The following is a 13,140-nucleotide window of genomic DNA, read 5'->3' as shown; positions in this document are numbered from 1 at the left end:
GTCTTAGCCCAGTCCTTCATTGACAATGGTTACTGTACTGTTTTTTTGTCTAGCTAACAGAATACAATTGTGTATAAGACAGAAAAAAAAAAAAAAAAAAAGAATAGGATTTTAGGCTAAGAGTAGCCTCCAAGGTTTGACATCACATATTGCACTCATACTGCCAAGGAAATTGTAACCATTATCATTCATACATATAAAGTAACTTCCATACATCAGAGTAAAAAGAAAATGTATACAGCATAATATACTCTAATATATTATGAAAATATGTCCCATACAATGACATATTGTGGTAGGTGAGGCCCTACAAGGCCTCTCTCATTTTCAGGGATCAAATCAAAATGAAGGCGGTCCAAGAAGATGAGGAGCTTCTGTGTATTGTATGGGCCAAGACTGCGATGTGAGTGGCCACACCATTCTCAGATATGGCAGCACACATAGTTTATATTGCCCCGTCACTGGCCTGGGACATCCACCGTGGCCCGGTGGCCAGTAATGTTATACGGTATATAATATGGTATACGTTTGAAAATGTTAGTTACGTTTGAAAATGTAAAAAAAAAAAAAAATTATACACACACATATATGGTATTCATGGTATTATGTTCTTGACTAATTTTGACAATTGAACAGACTATTGTGCATGTGATGACTTATACAATGAAATGACGCTGACACGTTTTGGAGCAAACAACCATTAGACTGAGAATCAACAATCAGTTTAGATCAACAAGATCTATTCACTTGGAAATTGTGCTAAATGTAGGCTACCTGTACTTAATCATTTGCAAAGATGTTCTGAGACATTGAGACATGTACTTAGACATTTGCAATTTGATGAAATGAATGAGAAATTAAATTCTGTTGTGAACAATTGCCAAGTGGTTTGGAGGTTTGTCCATGTTGTTTTGAGAATGTCATTTCTGTTTCAAGAAATGAGCCAAACCAATGGAGAAAAACTGTAAAGCCAGATTTTTCTTCATCTTCTGAGCTTGACAAACACTACATTTTTTCTTTTTCTTTATTTCTTTACAGTGCAGATACAAAATGATGGGATGTCTGCGTCTCATTTGTGCCAAACCTCGCCCAGTTCTGTCTCTAAATTACGGTTTGAACAGCGGAGGAAGAATAAGATGGGCGGAGTGAGAGAACGGGATAGAGGGGGGTGGAGGACAGACTTTCAGGTGGACGTGATACTTCTCACATTCACTGGATGGGGCTTGGTTCAGTTCCTTTTTTCCCCTTGCTCCAAGTCCAGCCTCAAAGGAGCGAGTGTGCATCAGTAACCTAAACCAGTTCCTGAATGTCATCCAACAACTGTCCCTGGAGTCCTGAACAGTCAGATCTCAGGTGAGCGTGCGCTTATTAGCCCTGCTAAAAGAGTTGTCATAACTATAGTTGCCCAAGAAAAACTGACTTAATACTGCCATTCAGTTACAAAACGACAGATGAGGACACATGTACACACAAATGCAGAAGTGACAGGCAAACAAAAGGACAAAAGGACAAAAGGACAGGTCACACTCTTTTTTTAATATTGCAAATGGTGGTATTTCCAAAATGTGTATCTGTGCACATGTGGCCTAGACATCTGACAGTGACCACAAAAGCTTCATTGTGCTTTAAAATGTACAGGAAGCAATGTGAGGCATACCAGTGAGAAGAAAACACACACACACACACACACACACACACACACACACACACACACACACACACTCACACACACACACACACACAAAACATATTTAGCAGTGTTTGTTTTGTTTTGCATCATTTACTGAGTGGTTTGTGGGGGATAATTATGTATTTTGTTTTAAAGTGAGGATGTAATATTCTTGGCTTATTTGATTGGATTACTGGCAGACAATGAAACGGAAAAATCCCATTGATTTACACTGCATGAGCGACCCAATGAATTTGAATTAGACTGCTCATGAGCTCCCAGTACATTTCCCTTGCCCTTTTTTTGGAATGATGTCATTGAGTGGACAGGAATTCGAAGGAGAAAAATAAACAAGCACTGCATTTGCCAGACCATTACATCACAATCACACGATTACTGGCATTGTTGGGCCAGAAATGGTGTGACACCGTGACCTCTAACATGGGACATTTCAAAATGTACTGGACAGCTGTTAGGTTTTTTCATCCAATTAAAGTAAAAAAGTTTAAAATACTTAGTTTAGACAATGTTAAAAGGTGCACTCAATATTTATTCACTCATTAAAAATAGAACCTTATTTTTTATTTGAATTTTTATGAATTAAACAGATCGTAACATACTTTATCACAATAATAATAATAATAATAATAATAAAACAGTTAAACAATTTTTTTTAAGTGTAATCATTAAAGACATTCCTCCTTATATAGAACCTTTTTGGCATAAATGGTTCTTTAAAATTGAGTCAAGAACCCATATAGGGTTCTATATAGAACACCATTGCACCTTTATTTCTTAGAGTGTACAAGTGAAATCATTTGAAAACATTTATTTAAAATTAAAGGAACCGTATGTAAGAAATGTATTTCAATTCATCATAAAATGGCCCTGATATGTCACTAGAAATCATGTTCATTTCAAATACTTATATCACTGACAACAGTAGTCCGGCCAGGATATTGTCATTTAAAAAGTGAAGTTGCAGCCCTCAACTGATGTTGATGTTGTCATGTTGTGTTTTGGCCTGATGCGCCACCCTCCACCTATCTACCAATCACGAAGTCAGTAGTGTTTCGGCATCCGGGTTGCCAGCTCAGCTCTAGTTACCACAGCTGCAGCTACAAACGTTCCTGCTGGATCCTGCAGCCTATCTGGCAACCTCGAGTCAGGGGGGAGGGGGAGGGGATACACCGCTCTACAGTAATTTGAAAGTGATTGCAGTACCAGTTTTGGCCACAATCTTACATACGGTTCCTTTAAGAAGATGAGATGCAATCATATATCAGTAGCCTAATAAAAACTGCTTATTAGACTACTTTTTATAATTATTTATTTTACATGGAGACCATAGGCTTTATCCAGCCTCGTTTTTATCTCTGTAAAACCTTTATTGGACACTTATGCTCACAGAATAAAGTAACGGTTGACTATCTGCAAATAGCACACTTCTACAGTGACAAACGGAAAACTTTAGCTTTGTTTGATAATACATCCATGCCACTAGATGTCAGTATAAATCCCAAAACGACAATCTTATCAGCCAGTTCAACAAAAACAAATGAACTGAGTACACCTAAAATAATGGTTATGCTAATGTGTCAGTTACCATTTCTGACCATATACTGTAGCTCAAAAGTTACCACAGCGATTCAGCTTTAAAATAACCTAATTTGAAGAAAATATGATGTTTGACCAACCAGAACTTACTACCATGACGTTGAGGTAAGTGTTCCCTTACAATTATGTTACTATACAGCTGGTTTTTTAGTTTGTTGCTAGAAGTTTAGCTAGCTTCGTTTGTTGCTTGGGTGTTTTGGATGTTTGCTAGGCCTTGCCAGGTGTTAGCTAGGGTGTTCTGTCGTTTCCAGGGTGTTGCTAAGCAGTTGTTGTGTTTTTTAATTTGTTGCTTTTCGATTGGGTTGATCTAGGTGGTTGCTAAGGTCTTACTTGCCTCAAAACAACCCACTCACAAGTTTCACCTTCAATGTAGCCTAGTCTATGGAGCTTTTTGTCCATTTGCTTAGAAAATACAATAGACCACCTTAAATGACAGTACTTTCCAGGCCGAGATAAAAGGATATAAAAGACGTTTTCTGGACCGCTTTCAATATTACGTGTTTTAGGAATTCCCAGTATCAGTCAAGGGTTAAACGGTTGCTTCTGTGTGTCTTTTCCTGAAGAGGTTGTTATTGGTTTGTGTTTGTCCAGAGTTGCTAAACTGACAGACTAGGTGAATGTTAGTCAGTTTTCTGGTTTTGTATACATTTCAGCAAAGAATTACAACAAGATGAGAGCACATTGTGTGTGGGGGAACAGTGCTTAGAACTTCCTATTTATCACGGACCTTGCACAATGTGAACTTTAAATGAAGGTTCTTTTTTTCTCTCTGACTACTTGTGTTAAATGGTTAGTTCACCCAAAAATGAAGATTCTGTCATTAATTACTCACCCTCATGTCGTTCCAAAACCGGTAAGACCTTCGTTCATCTTCGGAACACAAATTAAGATATTTTTGATAAAATCAGAGAGCTTTCTGACTGCCCTAAAGACTGCAACGTTATTACCACTTTCGAAGGCCCAGAAAGGTAGTAAAGACATTGTTAAAATAGTCCATGTGACTACAGTGGTTCAAACTTAATGTTATGAAGCGACGAGAATACTTTTTGTGCGCAAAAACAAAACAAAGATAGCAACTTTATTCAACAATCTCTTATCTTCCATGTCAGTCTCCTGTGCCATTCACATAGTAAACAGTGCAGCGCCTCTGGGTTCTACGTCAAAACGGCGGCTCATCATTGGCTGTGTCAACATCACACGCATGCGTCCGCCAATAGTGAGGCGGCGTTTTGGCGTAGAAAGCGCTGGAAGCGTTTTGGAAGCGCTGTGTTTACTATGTGAATAGCGTAGTACCTTTACTATCTTTCTGGGCCTTGAAAGTGGTAATTAAATTGCTGTCTAAGGAGGGTCAGAAAGCTCTCTGATTTCATCAAAAATATTGTTCCGAAGATGAACTAAGGACTTGCGGGTTTGGAATGACATGAGGATATGTAATTAATGACAGAATTTTCATTTTTGGGTGAACTAACCCTTTAATGGATTTTGATGACGATACAGTGCTCTCCCTGCTAACCTTGCATCATGCACACTCACTGTTAAACCTAATCCTGTTATCACGAAATCAGTAATAGATCACTTCCCGAACATGCCATGCGTCATGTCACTGGCTGTCTTGCAGTGTTTCAGCCTTACAGTATAAGACCTCATAATCTAAATGTGTTTTGTAATTATGTAATTTCTAAATGTATAATTCCATGTCAACGTCTCACCACTTTTTATTTAACATTTTCAGCATCCTTTTCCAGTTTTCCACTTTCTCCTATGTAATTTTCTCCATTTTCTTCTCACATGATAAAATAGTTTCTCCACTGCACTCATTCGAGCGTAAGAAATCTCTTCAATGCTGACTGTTTAATAGACTAATCTCGCAAGTGTCTAGGCTGGATGTGTGAGACTGTTGTCTGCTCTTGACCTTGATCACTTTAGATCCCATTACTTTGCACACTGACTCTGGCCCCCATCTAGATTAACTTACTCTCAATGCTGGACCATCAGCCAAGCACGTCGTGCACATACACAAAGAGAAACGCATGCCTACTTTCAGGTAGTACAGGGTCGCGCAAATACGTGCACTGAATCAAGCAGCATTCTCAAAATAACACTGCCCATAGATCACTGCCACTAAACTATAGATGGCCATGGATGGATGGATAGATCAATTGACAGACAGATAGATAGATAGATAGATAGATAGATAGATAGATAGATAGATAGATAGATAGATAGATAGATAGATAGATAGATAGATAGATAGATAGATAGATAGATAGATAGATAGATAGATAGATAGATAGACGGACAGACGGACATACGGAATGACCATTTGACAGATAGACAGACAGACGGATGGATAGATAGATCAACTGACAGATAGATAGACAGACAGACAGACAGACAGATGGATGGATGGATGGATGGATGGATGGATGGATGGATAGATCAATTGACAGACGGACGGACAGATAGATCAATTGATAGATAGAAAGAAAGAAAGAAAGAAAGAAAGAAAGAAAGAAAGAAAGAAAGAAAGAAAGAAAGAAAGAAAGAAAGAAAGAAAGAAAGAAAGAAAGAAAGTAAGAAAGAAGGAAGGAAGGATGGGAAGGTCATTAGATAGATAGATAGAAAGAAAGAAAGAAAGAAAGAAAGAAAGAAAGAAAGAAAGAAAGAAAGAAAGAAAGAAAGAAAGAAAGATGGGAAGATCATTTGATAGAGAGACAGACAGACAGACAGACAGATAGATAGATAGATAGATAGATAGATAGATAGATAGATAGATAGATAGATAGATAGATAGATAGATAGATAGATAGATAGATAGATAGATAGATAGATAGATAGATAGACAGATAGATAGACAGACAAGGATGGGAAGATCATTTGATTGATAGATAGATAGATAGATAGATAGATAGATAGATAGATAGATAGATAGATAGATAGATAGATAGACAGACAAGGATGGGAAGATCATTTGATTGATAGATAGATAGATAGATAGATAGATAGATAGATAGATAGATAGATAGACAAACAGACGGATGGATAGATGGATGATAGATAGATAGACAGACAGACAGACAGATAGACGGACGGATGGGAAGATCATTTGATTGATAGATAGATAGATAGATAGATAGATAGATAGATAGATAGATAGATAGATAGATAGATAGATAGATAGATAGATAGATAGATAGATAGATAGGCAAACAGACGGATGGATAGATGGATGATAGATAGATAGACAGACAGACAGACAGACAGATAGACGGACGGATGGGAAGATCATTTGACAGATAGATAGACAGATGGATGGATGGATAGATCAATTGACAGACAGACGGATAGATAGATAGATAGATAGATAGATAGATAGATAGATAGATAGATAGATAGATAGATAGATAGATAGATAGATAGATAGATAGACGGATGGATGGACGGATGGATGGATAGACAGACAGGCAGACCGAGACAGATAAATAGATAGACAGACTTTGAGCATTATAACAATAAATCCCTTGGGGACAAAGTACTTCAGCTACAGTGACATGTCTAGGCTACATTATTTAACCTTGACCACAGTGGAGTCAGTTGTGCACGTGTTTGTTTATGGAGCCTTTGAATATACAAACTGAGCAATCAGCCTACTTGGAAATGGGTTAATTAGGTGATGCCAGGTTATGGTGGTTTGCAGGGTGTGACAGCGAGTTTGCATGAACTCATGCAAATGAACTCATGGGCAGCTCATGCATTTACCCAAAGCATTTGGCTGTGTACAATCTGAACACTTTCAAACCGCATCAAACGAGGAGTATTTTGTACAGACACTCAGACAGTGTTTGAAAGTACATGCATACACGCAAATTCATAGTTCAGTAAAAAAAAAAAATTATATATAAAATAAAATAAATAAATTACAGCTGGTAATTAACATGTGTGTAATAGTGATATTGGATATCACGTGATAGAAATTCACTTCCATTTATGGTCTTGCACCTGCATAGCATCATAAAGTGAACTGCGTATGCACTGCAGGCAGGGTGTGTGTGTGGTGTAGGGGAAATGTCACGAGGAAGAGTGTGTGACAGTTTATACAAGTTCAGGGTGATGAAATTAGTTGTCTGAAGGTGAAAGATAAGTTAAACCGCCCGGTCAGGTCATCTTAGGTGACCGTCGAGACAATAATCTGTCTCCGAGTCTGTGGGCATAGTGAATATGTCCATCTCTCTATGAATCGAACCAAGCACTGCAAACGAATAAAATGCTAATGACCAGAGTCACTTCAAGTAATTGAGAACTTTTTTTTTATCCGTGTGCCAACTATTTTATCTTTAAAACACATGGAATAGTGTTATATCACATTGATACAAAACATGACTCATTTTCCTGACTATGACTCAATGGTCATGTGCGCTAAACATTTGTCTCGTTGTTTTTCCGGTCTCTCGCTCTCCGATTTCATTCTGAAGTAAATTCTGACCTCTAGTGGACTCAATGTGCCATTGTTGATTTTAATGTAAGCGTTTGCATATCACTGTTCACTGTATTCACAAGGGCTAAATATTTGTAACTCCATGTTTTGAGTCAGAAGTCCAAATATGTAAATGCTATGTTGATTTCACACCTAGATTAAAAGCCGTCTAAACTTAAAAATATTCATGTAGCCTACAAAGTTTTTGTAGCTCAATAGGCCTATTGAGTAGCATGTTGTCACAGACGTTTTCATAAAGAAGCCTATTGAGTTATACTTATGTTATACTATAGCAAATGTAATATAGGCTACTATGCCAACATTTCAATTTTGACTTGCCTTTCGTCTAAAACACTTGTTCCTCGATTAGTTTTGTCCCAAAGACCCCAATCAACAATTCAGCTTTCGTTGTTGTTGTTATTATTCGTGGCTTTGTTGTAGCACAGTTTAATTTATTCAACAATAAAGCTTTAATTTTCATGCACCGTAAAATAACCATACATAGCCTAATATAATGAAGGAAATCATTTCTAGACGTCTCACAAGAAATCATAATGCTGACTACACAGACACGACAACAGTCTCTCTAAATATATTCAGTTTTATGCACTACACATTAATTTTCAAGAATTCACATATAACTTTGTACAATCCAAGAACATAGCAGAATTCCACTGAACGTACAGTTTGCTACAGTGTGATATTTTGCCACAACACTTTTATACAAGGCATTTAGAATTCAGTATTATGGAACACATAAATCTGATCATTATTAAAGATAAGGACACCAGCACATTCATTCTAATAAAACATATTGAATCTAATATTCTTTTTTTGTGTGTGTGTGACTTTGATGATGCACAACCAGGCACAACTATCTTGATAGCCTATGACAATAAATGCATTTCAAACAAATACAACCCACAATATGAAATGTGAACCTTTTTTCAAATTCATCACCTGCACAACTTCACTTTCGTCACTTCCATATTTAATAATGTCTATGGGCAACACTGTTGTCTGGGATTCTTCATTGGCCTTTTTTTGTAACTTGCGTCATTATACCAGTAGGTGGCGATAAGTGCCTCATTCACTCTGACTCGTTCAATATGGATTAATTCATTCAGGTATCATTCACATCTGTTGTGTTTGATTCTATTTCGAGTTCGGTTGGCTGAGCAAAAAATTGTAAGTTAGTCAATATTAAAGTCCCCCTGTGGTGAAAATCAATCTTTTAATGTTGTTTATTTGTCTATGTGGTGTTTTTAATATGCTTTAAGACAAACCATGTGCAAATTCATGTCAACACCATTGCTGAGTACTTTCTCTTTAAAACTGCAGTGAACCAAAGACAGTCTCAAAAACATAATTTCAAATTACTGGTGTTTCTGACGTCACAAACTACTTTGTAACCAATCACGTCATGAGGGGGGTGGGCTTTAGCATATCATTAGAGTCTCAAGAGAAGCCAAGTTCTCATGGTATATAATTCTGCTGATATTAAAATTCGGGTACATTTAGCAATATATTGGGTGAATTATTTATATGATGTATATTATGATGTTATGTTTTCTCCACTGAGATTCTAAGTTGTTCAAAACATTTCTAAGGATGCTGATTGTTAGAAGGCAGCTGTCTGAGTCTGAGATGGTGAAGGGGTTTGTGTAACATTAGCAACACATTATCAGCTGTTTGATAACATCAAGCCAAAGGCGCTTAATCATATTGATCATCGTAATGTGTTCGACGTTGTAGAGAGCGATACATAAAACGCATTACCAATCTGATACATCGACTTGTCGTTGTGTGAGTGAGTGGAGGCGGGGCTCATTTGCATATTCACGACTCCGGTTATACTAAATGAAGCAACCCAGACAGCAACGTGTCTGCCCAAATCCGGCCCACATCTAATACACGTGGAATCCACATACCAGATGTGGGCCGGATCAGGGCAGACACTATATTGCTGTCTGGGAAGGGTGTAGAGTTACATTCAAGCTATTTTAAGGCATGAATAGTAATAATAATAAAAAAAAAATCACAGTAAAAAATGTTTAAATATGCCAAAGATGAGTGGATATAAGGGATACAATGATCGACTACAGGGGGACTTTAACTTTTTCTGTTAGTTAGTTGTTTGAAACCCCTAATCCAACATGTGGTTATTTTGCTCATATGCTCTTTTTTGTTTCATCTCACAAAAATGCAAGGAGGCACTAAATAATATAATAATAACAATATATATATATCTTATATTATATATAATTTGACATTACTGTGTCTTTTAATCACTGCACATACTGTAGTATGAAATGAGGTTGACCAGAGGCTGATATAATGTTCATGTGAGTGTTTGTCTTTTGCTTTGGACCTGTTCACAGTATTAGCACAAATGTCTTTAATGAATGTTTGTGAGTCAGGGGTTCTTGAGACGGGCCATGGCGGGGTTGATGAAAGAGAAGTTCTCAAACATGCTCTGGTCCACGCTGTTGATGATGATACGGTCTGTGACGGAGAGCCGAGGCTTCTCATTTATGAACTCCTTGTCGAAGTTACTACAGTCACTTGCTGATTTCTGTAAACAGAAAGGCTCAATGTGTTAGTCACAGGTAACAGTCTAAAATCTAGTGAGCTGCTGCTTTGCAGTTTAATGTCTACATATGGAACTGCCTGCTAAGTCAGGTCCTTAAAGGGATAGTTCACTTCAAAATGAAAATTCTGTCATCATTTACTCAACCTCAAGTTGTTTCAAACCTGTATGAGTTTCTTTCTTCTGCTGAACACAAAAGAAGATATTTTGAAGAATGTCGGTAACCGGACAACTGATGTACCCCATTGACTTCCATAGTAGGAAGAAAGAAAATACTATGGAAGTCAATAGGGTACATCAACTGTTTGGTTACCCATATTCTTCAAAATATCTTCTTTTGTTTTCAGCAGAAGAAAGAAACTCATACAGGTTTGAAAAAACTTGAGGTTGAGTAAATGATGACTGAATTTTAATTTTGAAGTGAACTAATCCTTTAACTGAAATGGAACCTGAAAAGTTCCCGAGAAATGATCTTCATAGGGAATAATGTCGCACACTGTGTTGAGTGTAATTAATTACCAAGTAATCTAATTACTGTAATTTAATTACTTTTCCCTTTAAAAAGTAAAGTAAGGGGATTACTCTTAATGTTTGTTAATTTAATTACAGTTACTTCTGATGTAATTGCATTAAATACTGTATGGACTATAGAATAATTCTGTATAAAACAACAGTGGATTTAAAGTAACACTAAGTAACTTTTCAACCTTCATAATATATTTCCAAAATCCTTGTGATGGTACATCGACTTAAAATAGGTTGAATGACACGTCTGCCATAGCCTGACGGGGTTTGTATAGTTTTTAATCGTACTTTTAAACTTCGGGTTTCGGGTAGTAACACCCGCGCACAAAAAGAACTACAAAATTCGACTGCTTTACGGCATAGGCTACCTCACTTCCCCCAACACGTCCTCACATGCTGTTGGACTTGTAAGTATATTGCTTATATTGTATATCACTCGGACAAGCACCTGGCGTTCTTGTAGATGGATTAGTAGACATCTTCGGAGGCTAGCTGTGCTTGTTCGATGTCCGACGATTTGTAACGCGTTGTGTTTATTCCCCAATCGAACTCGTGTAACTGTCTGTCACATGTTCTACCGTCCACAGCATTACTTGATAGACAAAAATAGGACAAGAATGAGCGTCAAACAGAAACAACCCGCTTACGGGGTGTTCGAGGCGCACATACAATACAGACTGCCGAAAGTTAAACAGGGCGCGCGCAGCTCTTAAAGGGGACACACCTTATTTCCACTCGTTACAGCTTCTTTCCGACTGAACGGGGACCGGTATACAGGGGGGAGGGAATCAGGCCGTGAGTGAAGAGACTGCTCTGCGTGAGTGGTATTTACGACAGTAACGTTAAATACAAGTAGTCCACAGCGACTCTAGGGGTCGTTGTTTGACCAAAACGGAAATCCTACATAGTGGGGCTTTAAAGCTACAATATGCAAGAATTTTTGACCTCTAGAGGGCGCTACATTCCAAACAACAACAACGGCGTAGCTTGATGACGATGTGAAGGAGTGTGGAATGATGGGAACTGTCGTTTTAAACTCCAACGTGGATGTAAATCAGTCAGACGGGAATCGAAAAATCATGTTCATGGATGAGGCTAAGTTCTATTTTTATAATGACATGCTTTTTGTGGCGAGGCGGGTGTGGTTCAGTGCGGTCTGTAATGGGAGAGAGAAGAGACGAGCAAGAAGGTCAAGTGCAAATGACGAACACCTGTGTCTTATAGACCTTTCTCACAACTTCCGTATTTGTGACCGGAAATACGCAATCGTCGTGGTAATCTACTTCCTCCACAGTCAAAGCAACATAAACAAATGGCGCAAGCAACTAGCAAGAGCTATTGACACGCTAATGATGTGTCATTTTAATTAACAGTTCAGTAACAGTTAGCCTCGCTCTCTACTTACCTTGATATTTATGGACAAATTCCGTGTGGAAATTTTTTTACCCTTTATTTAGTTTTTTCTTTTTGGTGATGGAGTTTTCCTCTACGAGTCGTCACATCAGCAAATGTAATATTTGGCAAATCCGTTAATGAAGTTGTGTAGACTCTTTGATCCATTTTAAACTTGCCCGCGTTTATGTTTTTCTGGTGTGTTGACGCTTGACAGGAACGCCGCTTCCACAACGATTACGTATTTCCGGTTATTGTGAGAAAGGTCTATTGCAGTGATCGGCGTGGAGAGACTGCTTATAAGCCACGCGCTGGAACGAGAGAGAGACTGAAGAGAAAATTGGACGCAGAGAAAGAAAACCGGTGGATCCGAGCTCTCATTTTTGTTTTGTGCCGTCGCGGTTGCCACGGTGAATGCGCGTTGTGCGGGACTTTTGTTTGTTTTGCTTTATTTTAATAAAGTCCCAGTCACGCCGACCCCTGTCTTCTTCCTTCCTCACTCTTGAACCTCATCACACTTTTATTTCATTAAAATGAATTAACCGCAAGAAAAGTAAGGTTTAATACTAAATTGGTTATCATAGATGTTACTGTATGTCGAATTCATTGTTGTGATAACGCGGCGCAGTTTTACGTGTTCTAAACAATTGTTGTAAAAGTACATTCGAACATACCCACATCATTTGCCAAAATACTGATGAATCTTTATGTATAACACATGCTATATTTATTTACATGGCCATAAACACCATAAACAATGTCAATGAACTAAACACAAATCTAAAGCAATAATACTTCCCTTACATAAACATAACTATTACCGAATGCTACATTTGGAAAATATAAAATTAAGCATGCTTTGTCGACAGAACC

At 37.8% G+C, this 13,140-nt stretch overlaps 1 protein-coding gene across 3 annotated transcripts in view; it reads right to left on the bottom strand.

Annotated features, from left to right (window-relative positions):
* Window positions 1-8,189: 8,189 nt before the first annotated feature.
* prkcq (protein kinase C, theta) overlaps window positions 8,190-13,140 on the bottom strand; it is a 28,717-nt gene continuing 23,766 nt past the window's right edge. For all 3 annotated transcript variants that reach the window (XM_084408435.1, XM_084408437.1, XM_084408436.1), the window contains exon 18: window positions 8,190-10,335. In XM_084408435.1, coding sequence (XP_084264561.1) covers window positions 10,177-10,335 — 159 coding nt within the window. In that variant the 3' untranslated portion in view covers window positions 8,190-10,176. The remainder of the gene's footprint in view (window positions 10,336-13,140) is intronic.

The sequence above is a fragment of the Rutilus rutilus genome, assembly GCF_951802725.1.
Source record: "Rutilus rutilus genome assembly, chromosome: 4".
Classification (NCBI taxonomy): domain Eukaryota; kingdom Metazoa; phylum Chordata; class Actinopteri; order Cypriniformes; family Leuciscidae; genus Rutilus; species Rutilus rutilus.
Note: the sequence above shows the minus strand (reverse complement) of the source record. Positions and strands in the feature narration are given on the sequence as shown.